At 40.1% G+C, this 19,708-nt stretch overlaps 1 protein-coding gene across 4 annotated transcripts in view; it reads right to left on the reverse strand.

Annotated features, from left to right (window-relative positions):
- Megf10 (multiple EGF like domains 10) overlaps window positions 1-19,708 on the reverse strand; it is a 168,186-nt gene that overhangs the window by 5,792 nt on the left and 142,686 nt on the right. For all 4 annotated transcript variants that reach the window (XM_047556736.1, XM_047556735.1, XM_047556737.1 and 1 more), the window contains 8 exons: window positions 19,096-19,224; window positions 15,807-15,935; window positions 13,022-13,150; window positions 10,795-10,923; window positions 8,426-8,662; window positions 7,093-7,220; window positions 6,162-6,285; window positions 2,241-2,285 (listed from right to left, as the gene is read on the reverse strand). In XM_047556736.1, coding sequence (XP_047412692.1) covers window positions 2,241-2,285; window positions 6,162-6,285; window positions 7,093-7,220; window positions 8,426-8,662; window positions 10,795-10,923; window positions 13,022-13,150; window positions 15,807-15,935; window positions 19,096-19,224 — 1,050 coding nt within the window. The remainder of the gene's footprint in view (window positions 1-2,240; window positions 2,286-6,161; window positions 6,286-7,092; window positions 7,221-8,425; window positions 8,663-10,794; window positions 10,924-13,021; window positions 13,151-15,806; window positions 15,936-19,095; window positions 19,225-19,708) is intronic.

A 19,708-nucleotide genomic window follows, 5' to 3' on the forward strand; every position in this document is an offset into this window, starting at 1 on the left:
TTAAGGGGAGTACCAATAAAAATGCCATGGATCTGATTTCATTTTGATGATCACAATTAAGTATTATCAATTCCATTCTGATTCACTACGAGAAAATTTTACTAATTAAAGCCTTTGAATTTTCAAAGGGAATTTTCAAAAACTTCAACCTAGAAACCAGCTATCAATGACCATAGAAGTATGAGAAGGTTCTGTTGTCATGATGAGAAAGGGATTTGTGATGTGAAGACTTCAGTACTGGGCACCATATCCCTCAAGCTCATCCTGAAGAGCAGATCTTACTCAACACATAACCATGCTGATCTCTCCTTCTTTTTTTTTTTTTTTTTTCCCTCACATGCTGCTTATTTGGCATATCTCAAGCACTGTGTGTCTCCTCAAGGAACTAATTGAACCATTAAACCATTCTTCACTGGCTCACAAAACCTCATAGGCTGTGACTACATCATCTTCAAACAGGGATATTAGGCAGATCCATCAATTCCTTAAACACAATAAATCCTGGGGGGGGTGGATAGAAGGGGGACACACACATCTGGTAAACCCCAGGTAATGGAGACCACCCAGCATTCAGTACTGTAGTTGCAATGGAAGAACGAAGATGATAACTGGCACCTGTCCAGAGCTCATAGTTTTGCTTAAGACTATGTCAAATATTACTTCACCTGATCCCCATCAACAATTCTGACTAAGAGTTCTTAGCATAGTACCATTTCAAAGATGAGGGTACTGATGTGATATTAAGTAAAGTACCCAAGACCGAGAGTGCTGGAGATTAGACCTGGGTTTTCTAATTCTATCCTACTGTTTTTCTACAGCTCTACAGATACTGAGTTGAGTTTTGCACAGGGTGAAAGATAGGGGCTTAATTTCAATTTACTGCATATGGATTTCCAGTTTTGTCAGCACCATTTGTTCAACAGGCTATCTTTTCTCTAATGTATATATTTGACACCTTTGTCTAGTATGAGATAACTCTACTTATGTGGGTATGTCTCTGTGTCTTCTGTCCTGTACCATTAGTTTACTTGTCTATTTTGGTGCCAATACCACGCCATTTTTGTTACTATTGCTCTATAGTAGAGTTTAAAGTCTGGTATCACTCTTTATCGCTCCTTCATTACTCTTCCTGTCCAGGATTGCTTTGGCTATTCTGGGTCTTTTGTTCTTCCAGATGAATTTCATGATTGCTTTCTCTATTTCTATGAGAAATGTCATTGGGATTTTATTGAAACTGCATTAAATCTGTATAGCACCTTTGAAAGTATGGCCATTTTGATAATATTGATTCTGCCTATCCAAGAACATGGGAGATCTTTCCATCATCTAAGGTCTTCTTCAATTTCTTTCTTTAATATTCTGTAGTTTTCATTGTAGAGATCTTTCACCTCTTTGGTTAGATTGATTCCCAAGTATTTATTTTTTTTGAATGGAGTTGTTTTCCTCATTTCCCTTTCAGATGTTTCATTGCTTATTTTCCTGGATATTTCCTATTTTACATCTCTCTCCCAATCACCCATATTTCTTTCAAAGGAAAAATGAGTATTTTCTCAGCAAACTGAAAACTTTGTTCCCCAAGACTTATTAAGATTCACCTATTGTCACCTTTTGATGTCACTCAGACATGTTGTATGTGGACAATATTGCTTAGATATGAGGTGGCCCCCAAACACTCATATGTGAGATGATACAGGAACATTCAGAGGCCAAATGATTAGATAATTAGAGCTGTAACCTAGTCAGTGAATTGATCCACTGATTCGGATTAAGTGGGTGGTAACTCTAGATAGGGTGTGGTTAGGGTGTGCTTTTGGGGTTCACACTTTGTCCCTGCTGAGCTAAGCTTGCTCTCTGCTTCCTGGTGGCCATGTCCTGAGCTACTTTCTGCCACCACGCCCTTCTGCCATGATGTTCACCTTGGGTCCAGAGCTATGAAGTTGGCCATCTGTGAACTGTGACCTCTGAAACCATAAGCCAAAATAAGCTTATCCTCTTTATGTTGTTCTTGTCAGGTGTTCTGGTCAGAGTGATGCAAAACTGACTAAAACAGTTGGTGTAATAATTTACCACAGTGACAGTCCTAGATTATCTTTACACTGGTACTTTTTCTTGTTTAGAAAACTATTTTAGTCTTTGAGATAAGTGTTTTAAATTGTAGTTCATATTTATATATATATATTATATATACACATACATACATGTATATATATATATAAAAAATTTCCCAATGTATACTGTACCTTTTAAGGATTTTCCCATATAGCTTCTGTCAAGTCCAAAAGCACCTATGGTGAAGGAAGGAGAAAAAAAAAAAAAAAACACTGAAAAGAAGAGAAAACCCATCTAATATTCCAAACACGAGGTGCAGGGTATGCACATATATCTGACATTCATCTATTTATTTATAAGGACTTAAGGAAAAGTTGATTGATTCAGCATAGAGTCTGAGGCACAGAGATGATCCAGTATTCTTGATTCAAGGTTGCATAGTAGAGGCACAGCCAAGACTAAAACTTGAGCAATCACTTCCAAGGGCAGCTCTTTCAAGGCTCTGATAGTTTTCAAATTGTTTTCCCAGTAACCAGTATTCAGTTACATTATCCCCTACACTATAATCTTTTAAAGAATGTTATGGACATAGGTTAAAAGCAGAGAGTAATGACTTGTGATGAGCATTACACCTAAGTATTGAGAGTGTTAAGGAAATGATGCTCCACCGTTGTGCACCTACCTCTTAGAGTGATGTTAAACTCAGGTTCTGATGGCAATGGCCACTATGCAAGGCATGCACTTCTGCAGAGAAAGAGAGAGGCTCCCCTCACGGGAAAGGGTGTGTCTAATATCAACCACTGTGCGACAGGCAGGGGAACGTTTTCCTTTCTCAGGCACACTGGTTTTGGTCTAGGTTGTGAAGAGCCTAGTTAAGCTCCCGGTTGATGGGATATTTACAGGGTTATATAGGAAGGTAATTTAGAAGGATTTATAATAAAGAATTAACCTCATCAAAAGAGAAGTCTGACCTTTGCCCTCACCTCCTGGGAGGCAACCCCTATGTCTTTGGATTATTCTGCCCATTAAAGGTGTCTCTGCTTACATGGGGATTACACTAGACTGCCTAACAAAGTGATATGTGGTTGGGTCAGGTGACATCAGCTTGACCTCTTGAGGGGTGCAAACTAAAGATCAGCCACGAGGGCAGTCAATCATATTCATGGGACCAAGCCCCCCAAAATCTCTGGATACCAGGGCTGGGGTGAGAATCCCTGGTTGGCAATACTCTGTGTGTGTGATCACAAATTGTTGCCAGGAAAAGGTGGCACAGTCTATGACTTCTCTGGGAAAGAATAAATGAAAGCATCATGCTTTGACCTTTCCTGGACTCTCCCACAGGTATCTCTTCCCTTGGCTGATTTTAATCCATATCCTTTTGCTGTGATAAACTATAAGACCATTCAGTGAGTTCTGTGAATTCTTCTAGCAAATTATTCATCTAAAGGGTGAACTTGATGACCTTTAAATTTGCAGCTGGAGTCAGAAATAGGGTGGTCTTGGGGACTTCCAGTCTTTGTAGAAAGACCCCATGGAGTGGGCAAGGCCTGTGGCCTCTGAAATCTGCCATATCAGGGAGCTCTATGTTACTCTTTCCCTCATACCCTTGACCATTTCCAAGCTATGGAAAGTCTTACTAGCTGTCCGTCTTGGTCTTATCTGTGCAGTGGTTAGACTTTCCTGAGGAGTGAGGCAGAAGAGCAGCATGTGGTGGACAGAAAACAAGGGAATAAGTTGAAGCTATGAGACCAGTCACCCAGCCAGATTCTCTCTCCACTGACTTGTATGACCTTGGAGCTATTCTACAGTGGAGCAGGTGGGCTTCCTCATAAACTCCTACATGTACCAATTCCACAGATGAGTGCTCCAGAGATTCAGAATTTTCAGTGAAGACAATATGTTCCCAACAATTAGTCCCAAGGGTGTCACTGAGACAGAAAGGAGAGATGTTTATAGGATCAGTGCAGTTATTACAGTAATTAAATAGAACAAAAGGACCTTTTCCTCATTGCCTTTGGTTGGCATCTTACTGCACATTAATTCATATACTTCTTTGAGGTAAATTATAATTTAGACATTTAAAAATCTTTTTTAATGTTAAATGATTTTACCAATAAGCATTGTATGAATGTGGTATATGTATAATTTTTACAGTGTCTAGACATACAAACCTATTGATAATATTGGTATAGAATGTAGATGAAAGTTAAGAATTTACGCTCACTTTCTACTGAAACATTTCTATTTCTGCAGCAAGAGGCATTCTGGAGCCCACGGGGATTAGTTCCTACATCCAGCTCAGGAATTTGCCATATGTGGCTGCAAAAGGCAGCAGTCCAAAGACCAACTCTGAGCCCTAGCTTTCCTCCTTCCCTTCTTTGAAATTTTGGACAGTAGAGTCAACCTCTCTGTGCTTCCCAATTTATGCATCTTTAGAACAAGATTTGGGGAGCATATACCCAGTAAGATTGCAAGATTTGGCAAACAAAAATACAGAAAAGTCAGTTAAATTTTAGTTTTGACAAAACAACAAGCATGATTCATGCAATATTTATGATGTATTTGTCCTAAAAAAATTTGTTTATCTGAAATTCAGATTGAACTGGGTTTTATGTGGCAACCCTACCACCAAATAAATATTCAAGAAAAGGTTTGTCACCAATAAGGCATGCATGCACATACTGGAAACTATACCACATAGCCAATGGTGTACCATGATTCTTAAAGTGTGAAGCAGACACTCCCAACTCCTTTGCAGATGATGAAATCTTGATGTAAGTTTCCACTTGATGAAAATGATTTTCATAATAAAAAATGATCTTATTTGCCTTTTTAACTCTAATTCTCTTTCAAGTATACAATGGAGTTTTCCAGAAGCTACACAAGGTGTGAGACCACAGCTGACCAAATGTAGAAGATGATCTGAGAATCTAGGCATTTTTCAACAGACATTAAGGAGAGTTATAAAAATTTAAAAAAAGGTGTAATTGTTCTAATTTGGGGGGGGGTTGAAAATGCTCTTTTTCGTAAAAACATGTTTTATGTAATCACAAGAGATATTATTATTTTAAATAAGTTAATGTTATGGTATAGATCTTTAATGTGTCCTGTAAAGCTCATTTTAGGCAATGCAGGAATGTTCACAGGTGAAATGATTAGATTATGAGAGCTATCAATGGGTTAAACCCTTTGATGGATTAAAAATTTGAATGGATTATTGGGTGGTAACTATAGGCAGGTGGGGTGTGGTTAGAGGAAGTAGGTCATTGAAGGAATGGCCTTGGACTGTATCTTGTCTTTGTCCCTGGCTTCTCTCTCCTCCTTCTTTCTCTCTCTCTCTCTCTCTCTCTCTCTCTCTCTCTCACTCCATTCCTGGCTGCCATGAGCTGAGCAGCTTGCTCCTGCCACCACCCTTCCACCATGATGTTCAGCCTTATCTTACACCCACTGCAATGGATCTTGTCAACCATGGACTGCCCATAACAATAGAAGCACTTGGGGGTTCTCAGTAATCTTTAAGAATATAAAGGGATCCTGATTCCAGAAATTTGAAGACTTCTGATTCTCTTCTTGTTGATGTGTCTATTTCCTTACCTCGAAGGGGAAGGGATACTGAGCATGATGCCCAATATTAAAAGAGAACAAAGAGGAGCACATGACCTGGCACCAAGGTAACAGTATTCAAAAACCAGCTCTGACTTTTTAACAGGTCACCAGACCTTGTGCAAGTTCCTCACTCCCTTTATGACTCAGTTTCTCAACTGCCACATGGAGATGATAACACTGTCATCTAACAACTACCAGTACTTGTTACCAGAGTACCTGTCGGAGTACTTGTGAGAATTAAGTAAGTTAGTCTGTGTAGAGCTGGGATGTGAGCCACTAGCAGGCATATCCTTGTCTCTTTATCAATTCTGGCACACAGTAGGAACTCAATAAACTTTGTTGAACAAAGAGAAGACTTAGGATGATAGTAAGTCCTATATAGGTGCTAGGCATAATTCTGTTGTTTCTCTGATGTGTTTCTAAACATCACTGTGGAATAGACACTGTGTGACTGTTTCAGGTGACAGAAGCTAAAGGAGCTTGCCAGGGGCATGAGGAGAACGCACCGAGCTCATTGAGGTAGCCACCGTGCTTCCAGTCCGCGGGCAGGGTCCCTGTGCAGTCCACCACCGGGCCTCTCTTCCCAGGATTCACATTTTTAAGATTCACAAACAACTGATTGTTTTTTGACTGTTACAAACGCAAACAATAAAAGATTTAAAGAGATGTTATAATACAGCACAGCACAGTGTTACCTGTCTGAGGAAAAACAAGCCTAGAACCCACGGGAGAAATGTTTGAGGTTAGAAGCATTCAGGGGTGTTCTGGGGCTACAGCCTCTCCGTATATGAGTTTCCTCTTCTATAAAATGGGGATAATAATCACTCTTGATTTATAGGACTGGTGTGAAGACTAACTGAGTTTATATTTGTAAAGTGGTTAGAAATGCTTGGCACGTAGTATTAGCTTGTTACTATGTGACTGTTTTTGACCCACAAAATTAGCAATTCCACACAATTCCACCCAAGAAAATGCATATTGCTGTTGCTGTTTTGAAAGTACAAGAGGGCTAGAAAAGGGTACTGAAAGACAGAGTTGGTTGGAAAAAAAATGCTGGTGATTTTACCCAGGCTTGATTTTGCTATAGGTCTTCATGATTTTATTAATGTCATCATGAGACATTATTTTAAAATCTCATGTAAAATTGGAAATATTTTTTCAAGAAGGTGTAATGGAAATGGTACAGACAGGGAGACTGATTCACATAGCAGCTGCCTCACCCACTAGCTGGGCAGCCTACAACTGGCCTACAACTCGGTTACTTAGGATTTCGTCAGTAAACCTGAGATGCCATGACACACTCAGAGGGCTGTTTAAAGGAATGGACAATGTATGTAAAGTACCTAGAGCAGTATCTGGCAGACAACAGCCCTTACTAAATGCCCACTCCTTTCCTCTCTCCCTGCCCGCCTTCCAACTTGACCCACTTTCCCTTACCTTGGCAATGGTCATCCTGTCCCTGTTGTTGACATGAGGGGATGTGGCACACTGGGTAAGGGTGTGGTAACTTGGATTGGTGAAGTAGTGGCTGTTGGCATTTCCACCATTACTGTGGGGCAGGGTTTCTGCAAGAGAAAGAAATGGTAAAGATGGAATGATCCCCTCCATCTGTGTAGAGAAAACAGAACCAAAACGACAGAGCAAATGTTTGGACTACTTCCACGGGAAAGCTGGGCAGCACCCCTGCCTTCCCAGCTCACTCGGCAAGGGTCCTAGGTGAAACAGGTGTCTGTCTTCCTACTGCCTCTGCGCAAAGTGTGAAAGCATCCACAGAGAGTGGCTTCTAGCTCTGGGGCCTATAAGAGCTGGGACAGCATCATTTGAAGCTACTTCTACTCTGTCCACTTATTTTTTAAACACTTTCTTTTTTTTAATTGAGGCATTATGGGTAGGATTCATTCTGATGTACATGCACCTAACATATGCTGGTCAATTCCATTAAACACTTGATAATTGATATAATCATTTTGTACTGAAAATGCACTACTATGTAAATCAGCTACTTTACATATTCCCCCAGAATCATATTTATAAATATGTTAACCAGCCTGTAACCAGCCTGAAATTCTTCATTAATTGCTCCAAAATTAATAAGAATTTTGCATTTTCAAATTCCTCAGTTTAAGTGGTGACTTCTTTTGATGATTGAATGTGTCAATTACATATATGTGTGAATATATATATATATAATATCTATACGTATATATTTTTTTCTTTCATGGTGACTTGTGACAGAAAGGAAGATTCAGAAGAGCGTTCTAAAGCACTGCCTTGGTTATTGCTAATACCAAACATGATTTCAGCTATAACTTGGTTTTTGTTTGTTTGTTTGTTTTCATTAATGGCTCATGTGGGCCCAGGGAAAGACTGGAAGGCATAGTAGAAAGGATCCAAGGCCGGAGACAAAAGACCTGGTCCATTCCCCTGAGCTGCTCCGTGACCTTGGTAGACTTGGCTCCTGGCTCCTTCTTTCCCTTCTCACACATGACAAGAGCTTGGGACTGGGTGCCCGGCAAAGCCTTAAGTCCCTAAATCTAAAGCAACCACACCATGAGCCCAACTTAAAAGGTCTCACAGAAAATGACAGGGTGGTGATTTCACCACTCTTGAGATGTGAAACACATCTCTAACAATTTACACCTGTTTGAACACACAGTTCTCCCAGAGAGAATGGATGGACACAATGAACAACCAAATACCCAGCTTCAAAGAACCGGGATGAAGCCTAACTTTGCAAGAAGTGAAAGGCCTCTCAAGATTCCAGTCTTGCCTGAAATGGTGTAATCTGCGTTGATGACCCGCATGGCAGGGGTGTAGGTCACCGCCGGCATGCTTGACTCCTTCCCCTTCTGCTTGTGTCTATAAATAATGAACAATGCCAGGAGGAAAAGAACAATGAGGACGAGAACGATGATGCCCGCGATGGCCCCGATCTGGTAGGAGTCAGCAGGGAGGGCCGTGCTGGTTCGGCTGAGGCTGTTCAGATTTCCCACAATGATAACACCAGCTAGGAGAAAAGAGAAGAGAGACTCAGGTAAGGACGACAGTGTGCAGGATAAGCGCTTGATCTCTCTTTACACAAATCTCCTACTGTGCAAATACCTGGATATTTTCAGTTCATGAAATGTTAATTTGGAAATTTCTGTGAACAGAGCAGGAAAAGAAAAACAAACTCTCTTCATTTTCAGATGTTGTTGGTTTGTCTGTTCCCAGAGAAGGGCTGCTCGAAACCTCAAAAAGACAGGAGTTAACCCCAAGATTCAGCAGTAGGGTTTGGGAGCTTCTCATTTATTTCAAATTAAACATTTAGGCTGGTGATTAACTTGGAACAATAATTTATCTAATTGCTACTTTGTTTTACTTATTGTCCAGTACTGACCTTATACAGGGCTAAATCACAAATGCCCAACTTTCTAACTTAATCTTAAATTTATCCTTGGTGTTTTTAAGAGTAATTCTCCTTTCAAGCAAGCATAACTCCATTATAAATCTAGTCCAAGATCTAATTCCAGAGCCTTTTACCTCAGAAGAGATCATTCTGTGAAAAGTTATTTTCCATGACATTAAGATGTCTCCTGATAAAACCTGATAACATCGCCCTACACCCTTACTCATTAAGCTCAAAATTCAGTTTTACTTAGTTCTTCCATCAAGTGAAAAAGTTAAGGCTTCAGCTTTGAGAGTCAAGAAATTGGACATCTGAAAAAGTGATCCAGATGTTAGGAACTTTCCCTTTAGCTCCTAGGCCACAGTTTCATCATCTAAAATGAGAAAAGTGGCTTTTGTGTAGCTACTTTCCACTTTGATAAATGCTTCTATGACTTTATGATTCTTAACACCAGAGAACCTCCAGATAAAACCATTTTCCCTGAAACATACTAAGGTCATTCTAGTGAGATTACAGTGTATTTGTAATAATGATAGGATAATGAAATATAACATCCAGTTGTGATTACAAAGGTAAATTGTGAACATGTATACATTATTTTATGAAAGAAATTAGAATTTTCAAATATGGGAACTTACATGGTCTGTAGTTTAAGAGGACCACCTGGACATGGTCCATGTTTGCAGCTTTTTACCACCCACCTGCTTATTACTAGGGAAGAACACTGTGCGTAGGAGCTAAGGTCCCCTGGGAGGCAGCTTCGGAACTGTCAGAAGCAACTTCTTAGAGGCCCCGTCCACCCCAGGGTAATAACTGCCCAGGTGAGACTATGTATAGTCCCTGGTGACTATGATACACACCCTAGCTAAAAACCACAGACACAAGTTTCTTCAACTGTTCGCCATATGCCTACAGTGACTAAATCATTCTATTCCTAGCTATTCATCCAAGAGAAATGAAGTTCCATACAAAGACTGGTACACTGTTGTTCACAGCAACTTTATCTGTAATAGCCCCCAAACTAGAAACAATCAACAAATATAAACAATAAACAAATGTCTATCAACAGGTGAATGGTCACCAAATTATGGTCTATCCACACAATGAAATACTACTTGACAACAAAAAGAATGGAATTACTGGAAAATAAAACAACATGGGTCAGTTTGGAAAGAGTTATGCTGACAAAAACAAAAAAAAACATAGAGTACAGTATGATTCCATTTATATAAAATTCTAGAAAATGCCAACTCATTTGGAGTAATAAAGAGTAGATTAGTGATTACCTGGGGATCAAGAACTAGTGGCAGGAAGGAGCGCGAAGAAACTTATTAAGTGATGGAACTTCTCATTATTATGGTGATGGTTTCATGGGTATACACATGTTGTCGATTTTATCAAATTGTATGCCTTACATATATGTGTCTTTTGATATATTAATTATACCTCAATAAAACGGAAAAAAAAATCATAGCCCCAACAATAGAATATTCATGGAATAAGACAACCTGGCATCAAAACTGTGACATTTTCTACATACCAGTTATGTGTCCCTGGGGAAATTACTCAACCCTTTTAAGCTTTAGTTTCTTTACCTGTAGGACATCAACAATACAGCATCGACCCGACAACTACATACATAACTAGTTATGCAATGCAAAGCTGTAATGAGAATTACACTGGATCACAAGTGTATGTCCCTGGTGGTCACGCAATAGGAGATGACAGTTATTATTTACTAGTATCCTTACCTTGATCACATCGTGCTCCCTTCCATCCTGGGCTGCAGTAACAGGTACCAGTGATGTGGTCGCAGGTGGAGTTATTCAGACAGTCACATATCTGGCGACAGCCATAGCCATATGTTCCTGCAGGACACTCTGAAGAAGACAAAAATCAATGTGGCTCCCCAGTCTTGGGGATCTGAAGCAAGACTGTTTCTTGCTGAATGCCCATGCATATTAGGAGGTAAGCCCTTTCAGGGGCTTCCTGTTCAGGCAGACTTGTACTGTCTGGAGTGTCCCAGAGCTGGACAGCAGGCCCTGAGTTGTAGTGAGTCTAACAGCCCAGGCCATACAGGGCTAGAGACTGAGCTGCTCAACACTACAGCTCCTGAAACTTCTGCTGATGCATACAGAAAGAATCTGTGAAACTCCATGAAACAGATAAAGAAATCATGAAGAGAAATTTGAGATGATTCTAGCAGGAAAATTGTGGGTTGGAAGGGGCCTAGACTAAGAAGTGCCAACCAGAGAAGCTTCCTTAAGAACATACATATTTTACTGGAGACTTAGGGATCCTTCTTAAGACACATACTCATTTGGATTAGCGCAAGTAGAAGTGTGTGTTTGGGGGGTGGGTGTTAATTTTCTAAGTGAGAACTTCATTTGTCATAGAGTGGTTGGTTCAGACTTTGGCTCTGCAGGTTGCAGTCAGACTAAAATAGTAGATACTTATGCACATGTGGTATAATAAGAATTGGACAATACATTTCAAAGAATAGCATAGATAATGTTAAACCTAAAAATCTTCATGACAAAATACTGGTGTTTTTCATAAAGTGAGCAGCAGGGGGCAATGTGTTATTATTAGCAGAGGTCTCTGACAAACACAGGGATTGTATTTACAAAAGAACACTGGAACACATCTTCAAAAATACACACATTTTAAATTGATGTTCAGAGTCATCATGGAAGCACTTAAGAACCTTTTATTAATTAGATCCTAATCAGTCATCTGGCATTCAAGTGATGGTCAGTTTAGAGCCCATTCTGGTTTCTATGACTATGTTTAGAAATTTATGCATATACACACAATATTTATATACACAAAGAGGGGTGTACATGCCACTGTGACTCAGTATCTGCTTTATGATTAAATGAAACAGCAATGCAAAACTAAAAAGGGTCTCTTACTGTCTTGAGCTGAACCCTTATGTCACTCCTGTGGCATTTGCTTGAGGGAGGGTATGCAAAGATGACTGGGATTAAGCACATGTGACTGAGACCACCTGACTGCTCATGGGATGTGAGGTGCTGGGGAGTGGAGGGGAAAGTCCTGCTCTGCTGATCCATCTCTCCAGGTCCCACTGCCCCTATAATCATGTCTTCCTTCCAACCAAGTACACCAAGAGTGTACTCTTGTGAGTAGGAATTCTCCTGCACCTCTTCCTACCTCCTAGGGCTTGTACCATAAATTAGTGTGCCCCATATAGCTCTCGGTCCTTATTTATTCATTTTGAATACCAAATGAAAGTTACAGAGGAAAGGAATGATAGGCTCATTTGAAATACTCAGTTCAAGACTAACCCTGTGAGCAGATGCATAGCTGGGGGGTAGAAATGGAAAAACAAGGGTAAGGAATTCCAACAGAATATATTCTCCCTAAGTGAGATTAAAAAAAAAAAAAACAATTAAGGCAAATGTTGTCTTGAAGGTTAAGACTAAGATGAGAAGTTGTTAGTGGAAACCGTATAAAAGAACCATCCAGAAAAAGCAGTCAAAAGGGTGCAACATTTGCATGGCTTTGTTCCTGCACCAGCTACTGGGGCTGGTGCTGAGCCCTCAGCCCCCCTCGCCATCTAATGCCCTGACTTCCAATGAAAGCCTGCCCTTGCCTCTGCCATGAAGCAAGCCTGACTGCCTCTGAGCAGCCACATTCCAAAAATAAAAGGGAGCAGAAGAGAGGCCGGAGAGCCAGAAAGAATAGAATGGAAAATTTGAATTCTGTCCTTATTCTTGTGGTCACACCTCCTCCACCCAGAGTGCTGAGTAATTTGTTCAGAAGAAGCATTTGCAGGGAAAGATAGCAGCAAGGATCGCAGGGAGGGGAAGTCACCTGTGCTGGTAAGTAACCAGCTATTAGCTTAAACCACATAAAAATTGGAATAATTCTGCACTTTAATATTTCCAAGCATGTAGGAAAATTGATTCCAGGAGTAACAATTCCTGTCTAGTGACATCACACTCTCATACTCACTCTGCTCACAGTGCCTTCCCATGAATCCCGTGCGGCAGGTGCACTGTCCGGAGATGTGGTCGCAGTCAGCTCCATTTTGACACTGGCATATCAGTGCACAGTCCTTGCCATAAAACCCCAGAGGACATCCTGTGCAAGGAGGGAGGACAGCTGGGGTCAGAAGGCTGCTGAGAAGAAACACAGATTCTGCCTCCAACATATTTGAGTTTAAACTTCAAAGCTACTGAACCATTCGAGAATAAAGACAGTATTGCATATGTCAGCTTGTCACGGGGCTTCTTAGAAGTTCTAAGAAGGGGTCTTGTGAAGGGGTCTTGTGAGGTTGTAATTCACAAACAAGAGGCAAAAAGAGTTCTATACCCGTCAGTGTGACCACCACTAGTACCCCTGAATGCAAGACTTGTGTCTTCTAATAGCACCCCTCAAAGCCTGTGCATTGGCATTGTGACACATTCTACATACTAGCTATGTGACTTATGTGAATTACAGGGCATTTCTTTTCATTCTTCACTCAACAACTGGAATCCTGGACTCGAATCCCATGGACTGATTGTATTAATGATATATAACTAATAACTAATACTATGATTATTTAAATTATATTAAAATTATCTCCATGTTTTTTCTTGTGGTACAGAAAGCCTCCAATTCTGCTACTAGTCCTGTCCACTGTATCTATAATTAACTTAGAGAATGTTATCATCTTCACCAAAGATGTGTAGTTAATTGCTTAACTGTAAAAACAACTGTGCTTCATAGGTACTTTGAAAAAAGCAGTAAGTCTTCACATTGCCCCACAATTTCCAAGGCTTAGTACACCAGGACCCTTGAGCTGAAGACACACACGCTCTATTGGTTCACATGGGTCAGCAGCTGCCCTGTTTGGGGGCTCTCTGACACATAAAAAGCTTCAATACAGGCTGATCCAGTGGCTGTTTCCCAAACATTACATCTGCATTTATTGTCCTGTTTTCTTATGGTGAGACTTAATGAAAGCCTGACTTTTAAGAACAGAGGCAGCACACAGACTTTCCCCAGGGCTGTATGTTTACTAGCACCTACTATGCACCAGATTCTTTTCACACATTCTCTCATTTAATGTTTACAGCAGCCCAGAAATGTAGGGACAATGTTCCCATTTTACAAAAGGAACAAAGTCCCAAGTACACTGTCATGTAGGTAGCAAATGGCAAAAGGGCAGGACTAAGATACAAACATAGGGAGGTCTGTCTCTAGACCCCACAGGGCTCCCAATATATCATGCTTTGTCCACTTCAAAAGGTACTCTGTTTGAAGCTCCAAATTTTAGAATTATAAATAATAGCTTATAAGTACTTAAGGAGGTCAAAATACAGATGTACAATCTCTGGAAAATATGTTTAGGTCAACCTCTTTCCTTGCCATTTCTCCCTTTCAAATCTTGGTTCAATGGCTACCGTCTCTTCTAGAAAATTTGAAAAGTCTTGTTCAGACTATTGTCTAATTATGTTCACTAATTAGTATTAAATGAAATCACCAAATTTCTGACCCATCTTTCCTGCTCAGTTCATTGTTGGAATTTTAAATTATATGCTATTAATAATAATTATAAAACTATAAATATAAAAAATAATATTCCTGTCTTGTCTCCTTCACTCCATTAAAAACAATAGGGCAAAAAAAATTTTCCCAATGATTCTCAGCTGTGGAACACTTTGCACAGTATCGTACAACCAAAGCTGTTATGGTTTGGATATGTGGTGTCCTCCAAAAGTTCATGTGTAAGACAATGAAATTCAGAGGCAAAATAATTAGATTATGAGTGTAGTGACTAATCAGTGAATTAATCCATTGATGTTGATTAATTGGGTAGTAACTATAGGCAGGTAGGGTATGAAGACATAGGTCATTAGAAGTGTATCTTTGGGGTATATATTTTATCCCTGATGAGTGGAGCTCTTTCTTTTTCCTGGTAGCCATGTCCTGAGTTGCTTTCCTCTACCATGTCCTTCAGCCAGGATATTCTGCCTTACCTCGGGCCCAGAGCTATGGAGTTGGCCAACCATAGATTGAACCTCTGAAACTGTGAGCCAAAATAAACTTTTCCTCTTCTAAGGTGTTCTTATCAGGTATTTTGGTCACAGCAACACAAAGCTCACTAAAACAGATGCTAAAAGTCTCATGGAAGAAAAAAAATGGCTAGGACAGTATGGGATACAAAATGTGCAAAAAAACGAGATCAGTGTCCTCAAAGCATGGTCCTATAGTGGCACTCCAGTTGGCAGAATGCAAATTCTCAGGTCCCAGCCCAGACCTTCTGAATCACTCACTCTGGGGGCTAGACCAGCATGCTGTTTGTCCACTCTTCTGAGCAATTGTGAATTTCGCTAAAGTTTGAGAACCACTAAACTCCCTCTTCTCCAACAGCACAAAGTAAGGCGGTGAGGCTTCTTGCCTTCCCTACCTTTTCAATCTCTTATTTATCCTAATGCAAGTGCTTTTAGAATAAATGATAGGGAATTTGAATGATATAAATAGGGTCTGGCTGAAGGAGAATAGAGAAAGAAATTATATACCATTACACATAGCATTATTCCACCTTGATGTCCTGATATAACCTAAAGACAAAGTACTTGGAAAGCAGTAACTCTATAACCACTTAGAGAAATTCAGATGTTTAGCAGTCATTGGGTAAATGAAGTATTCCATGAAGGAATCTTTGGTGAGTTCAGATGGTACAAAAGGTGAGGCCGTTTCTTCTTGGATATGGCTCCCCTTAGTGAGCCTCAGAAGGCTCATTGCTTACTCTGAGTGCAGTAGAGCCCCGTCCAGCCAGGAGTGCATTTACATTCCCCATCGTAGGCACTGCAGAAGGCTCCATTGTGGCAGTTGCAAGTGTGGATGCAGTTTGGGCCCCAGTGGGCAGGTGGACATGCTAAAACCATAACAAGCATGGAGAGCCATGTTAGAGTTGAGACCAGCACCAAGCGGATGGAATGCCATTCCCCAAAGCACAGTTCCTTGCATGTGAAAGTTAGCAGAATACAGGAAGACTAAGAAACATGTTAAAGTCACAATTTAGCTGCACGTGGTGGCTCATGCCTGTAATCCCAGTAACTTGGGAGACTGAGGTAGGGGGATCAAAAGTACAAGGTCAGCCTTAGCAACTTAGTAAGAAACTGCCTCAAAATAAAAAATAAAAAGACCTGGGGATGTGGTTCAGAGGTAAAGCACCCTGGGTTCACTCTCCAGTGCTGCTCCCCAATCAAAAAAAAAAAAAAAAAAACCCTCCCAATTTAGTGCAGAAAGCCCAAATTCTGCACTAAAACTCCCAAGGCAATGCTGACCACAGCAATGACCATCATTACTGACATACACATTCATTTAAAAAGTATAGAGTGAGGTGATGGCAAATTTACAGATTCAGTTATTAAACAAACACCCATTCCATATCTATTATGCACCCAACACTGTTCTGGACACAGGAAGATAGCAGAGCACAAGACCAAGTCCAAGGCAAACCACCCTCTGGATGCTTATATTTTTGTAGGGGAGGTAGGCCAACCAACCCATCAGCCAACCAACTGAAAAAACAATGATGATAAAGCGCTATGAAGAAAATAAAATGATAAGGAGGAAAACAATGATGGGAGCTACTTCTCTAATGGAAGCCTCTCTGAGGAGTGGCCATTCCAGCAGAAATCAGAAGGGGAATATTTGACTTGGAGACCCCAGGTCATGCAACACCTGTCTCTGACATCTAAGTTCCGCCCGTGTCACTGTACTCCAGGGTTGGGCTAAGGCTCGTTTTACACACAAAGGTACCAATTAAACTCTTATTTGGAAGAAGCAGAAAATAATAACTCTGAATCATTAGGGGTCACTGACAATGGAACAGCAATCAGTAAGTCAGATAATATAAGATCATGAGGTGAAATAATTTGATTTACTCTCCCAAATTTTTATTCATACAAATGCTTCAGGAACATAATTCTTTACAAGGACTACGTGTGATTTACATGAGGTTACCCCATAGGGAATATGGACCAATAAAAACAATAAATAAATCTGAAGTAATTTTTAAAAATGAATAAACCCTCCATAATTGTGTAAATCATTTGTGTTCAAGAGTAAGGGAAAAAATAATAGCTAATGCTCAAGATCTAGAGGGAATACTAGAGAAGATTTTTTAGGACAACACCCTCATTTTAAAGACGATTAGGCCAAGGTCTAATAAAAGTTAGTAGTGACTTATTGAAGGTCACACAGATTAATAATAATATTCACTACTTGTTTGGTTAGTATAGTTCCTTTCTTCTAAGGCCACAGTAAAATTCAGGGTGGAAATGATTAAGCCTCCAGTTCATCTGATGTTGGATGCAGCATGCTTTACCTGAAACAACTGATTCCTTAGATGATACTGAGTACATTTTTGTAAACCCTTTAATGTTCATAATAGATGTTTTCCTAAGGTAAACTACTTGTATTAGGTTTTACTTCCTATAGTGGTTATGATCAGAGAATAGGAATAGGAAGCATTGAATTTTTATATTTTAAAGAGTAAATGGAGAGATGGGGTTTGAAAAAAGTCATTTTACAAGGACGCTTACCCTTTTAAATGCACCCCTTTAATTTTTCAAAGTCTCCATTTTCACTGTGTGGACTTTTCTCTTTCAAGACAGGCTGACAATCAGCCAAGAAGAAATATTAGATGGTTCCACAGAGTCCATAAGGGAATCAATGAAGTCAATGATCCCCATGAGAAGCAAAGGCTTTTGCCAAATAAATCAGCATCCTCTAGAGTGATTATGGGAACAGGCGACACTATTGTCTCCATTCATAGTGGTGTTCCCATTTTTGTTCCCTCCAGCACATTCCTCCTTCCAAATGAGGAAGTGACCAACTTCCAAAATAAAGAGTACTTTAAATGGAGCAAAGTATAGCCATCATGTAATGGCAATGATATTGGGGCTTGTTTTTCTCCCTAACTGTGTCATTCAGTTTCAATATCTATTCCTCTACCTGTCTCTATGTCATTCTGAAAAGAATTCCTCCAACTGACTGTAGATTTAAAATGTAGATTTGAATAGCCTGCTGTTACTGCTGAAGTGATGCCCCCAAAACAGAGTGAAGCACACACCAAGGAGTTATATCTAATAACACTTCACCAAGAGCTACAATTAACTCTGCCTCCTTGTCCCTTAGATACAGGGTACAGCCTGTCCTACTCAGGGAAACAAAAACAACATTAAGAAAAAAATCTTCAGGCAAAATATATGGCTCATCAATTAATATTTTCAAATTATAACTGGAATCTGAATTAAGTTACCAATAAATTACCATGTAAAATCAGTACCCAGTAAAATCAGTACCCATGTAAAATCAGTACCCAGTCATTGTTTGATTTACTTTATGTGCATGATGAGTGCACATAGATTGAGTATGTGCTATGAAATTTATAGTGAATGGAACCAGAGTACACGGGCACATATGCTATCCTTCGTCAAAAGTTGAGAACTGAAAGTTGCCCTGATGCTTTCAAAGCATTAACCATTGATTTATGGTCAATGGCACATTTTCATGATATTAGTGATCTAAAAGTCTCTACACAGTTCCTCATAGGGTCACACAACCTCTGTCTGAAATACAGTGGTACAGGGTGGGAGGGGGGCTAGGGGAAGCATAGGTGGAGTTGAGCATATGAGCTGTAATGTGGTGGGTAGTATGCTGTAGAACTCAGCAGGTTTCTACGGTTCACCTCATTTCTTCTTCTTCATGTGTCTGTACAAAACTCTCCATATGAAAACAAAATAGACTTCTGAACACACTTTTAAAAAAATCAATGGATGGTGAGTCATTGAAAAGCAAATAGGTAAATTATTACACATTGAGGTTTTTCCCAAGACATCATTTGGATTTAGATAAAGGACAGCTGGCTGCAGAGGGTTCTTAATGGGAAGAAAGGAATTCAAAAATTAGAATGCATTTTATAACTGGTCACATATTCTTTTTTGATTCTATAATCACTCATACATAAACCCTAAGGCACCTGAAAACAAACAACGGGTAATCAGTTGTTCTCCAACAAGACTTACGTTGAGAGCAATCACTGCCGATCCAACCCGGGTAGCACTGACAGGACCTGTCAATGGGGTTACAGGTACCGTTGTTGGTGCAAGTACAAATCCCTGCACAATTCTTCCCAAATCTGCCACTGGGACACACTGTGAAAAAGTCATATGTTAATAACTCACATCACAACCCATCTCACAGAACCCAAAGCCCTTAGGACAAACTACGGCTTCAAAGGTCACGAACTCAGCTGCCCATTTAGTAGCTGTCTCTGCTGCCCAGCATCCCTCATCTTGAATGGGCTCATTTTTACAAACACATTAAGCCAAAGACCCTCATTAAGGCATCACAAACCAGGAGACCTCATCTCATTTCTAGAAATCTGACTTCATGGCTTCTTGCTCAGGGAGTCAACATCCTTCCTCATATTGATTTTTCATGGGAGGATGTTTCCAATTAAAACTGAAGAGTAGCACAGTTCAGAGAATAAAGATATTTGGCTGGTATGGCAGCCCATGTTTCCAAAGCTCCAAGGCATTTCAGAAGCTGCAGACACAGCATACTGGAAGACTTCAATGACTGGCAGCTGCAACTGCATCCTTTGGGAAGTCTCAGAACAGAGCATGGGGCCTGCTC

The sequence above is a fragment of the Sciurus carolinensis genome, chromosome 6, assembly GCF_902686445.1.
Source record: "Sciurus carolinensis chromosome 6, mSciCar1.2, whole genome shotgun sequence".
In the NCBI taxonomy this organism is placed as follows: domain Eukaryota; kingdom Metazoa; phylum Chordata; class Mammalia; order Rodentia; family Sciuridae; genus Sciurus; species Sciurus carolinensis.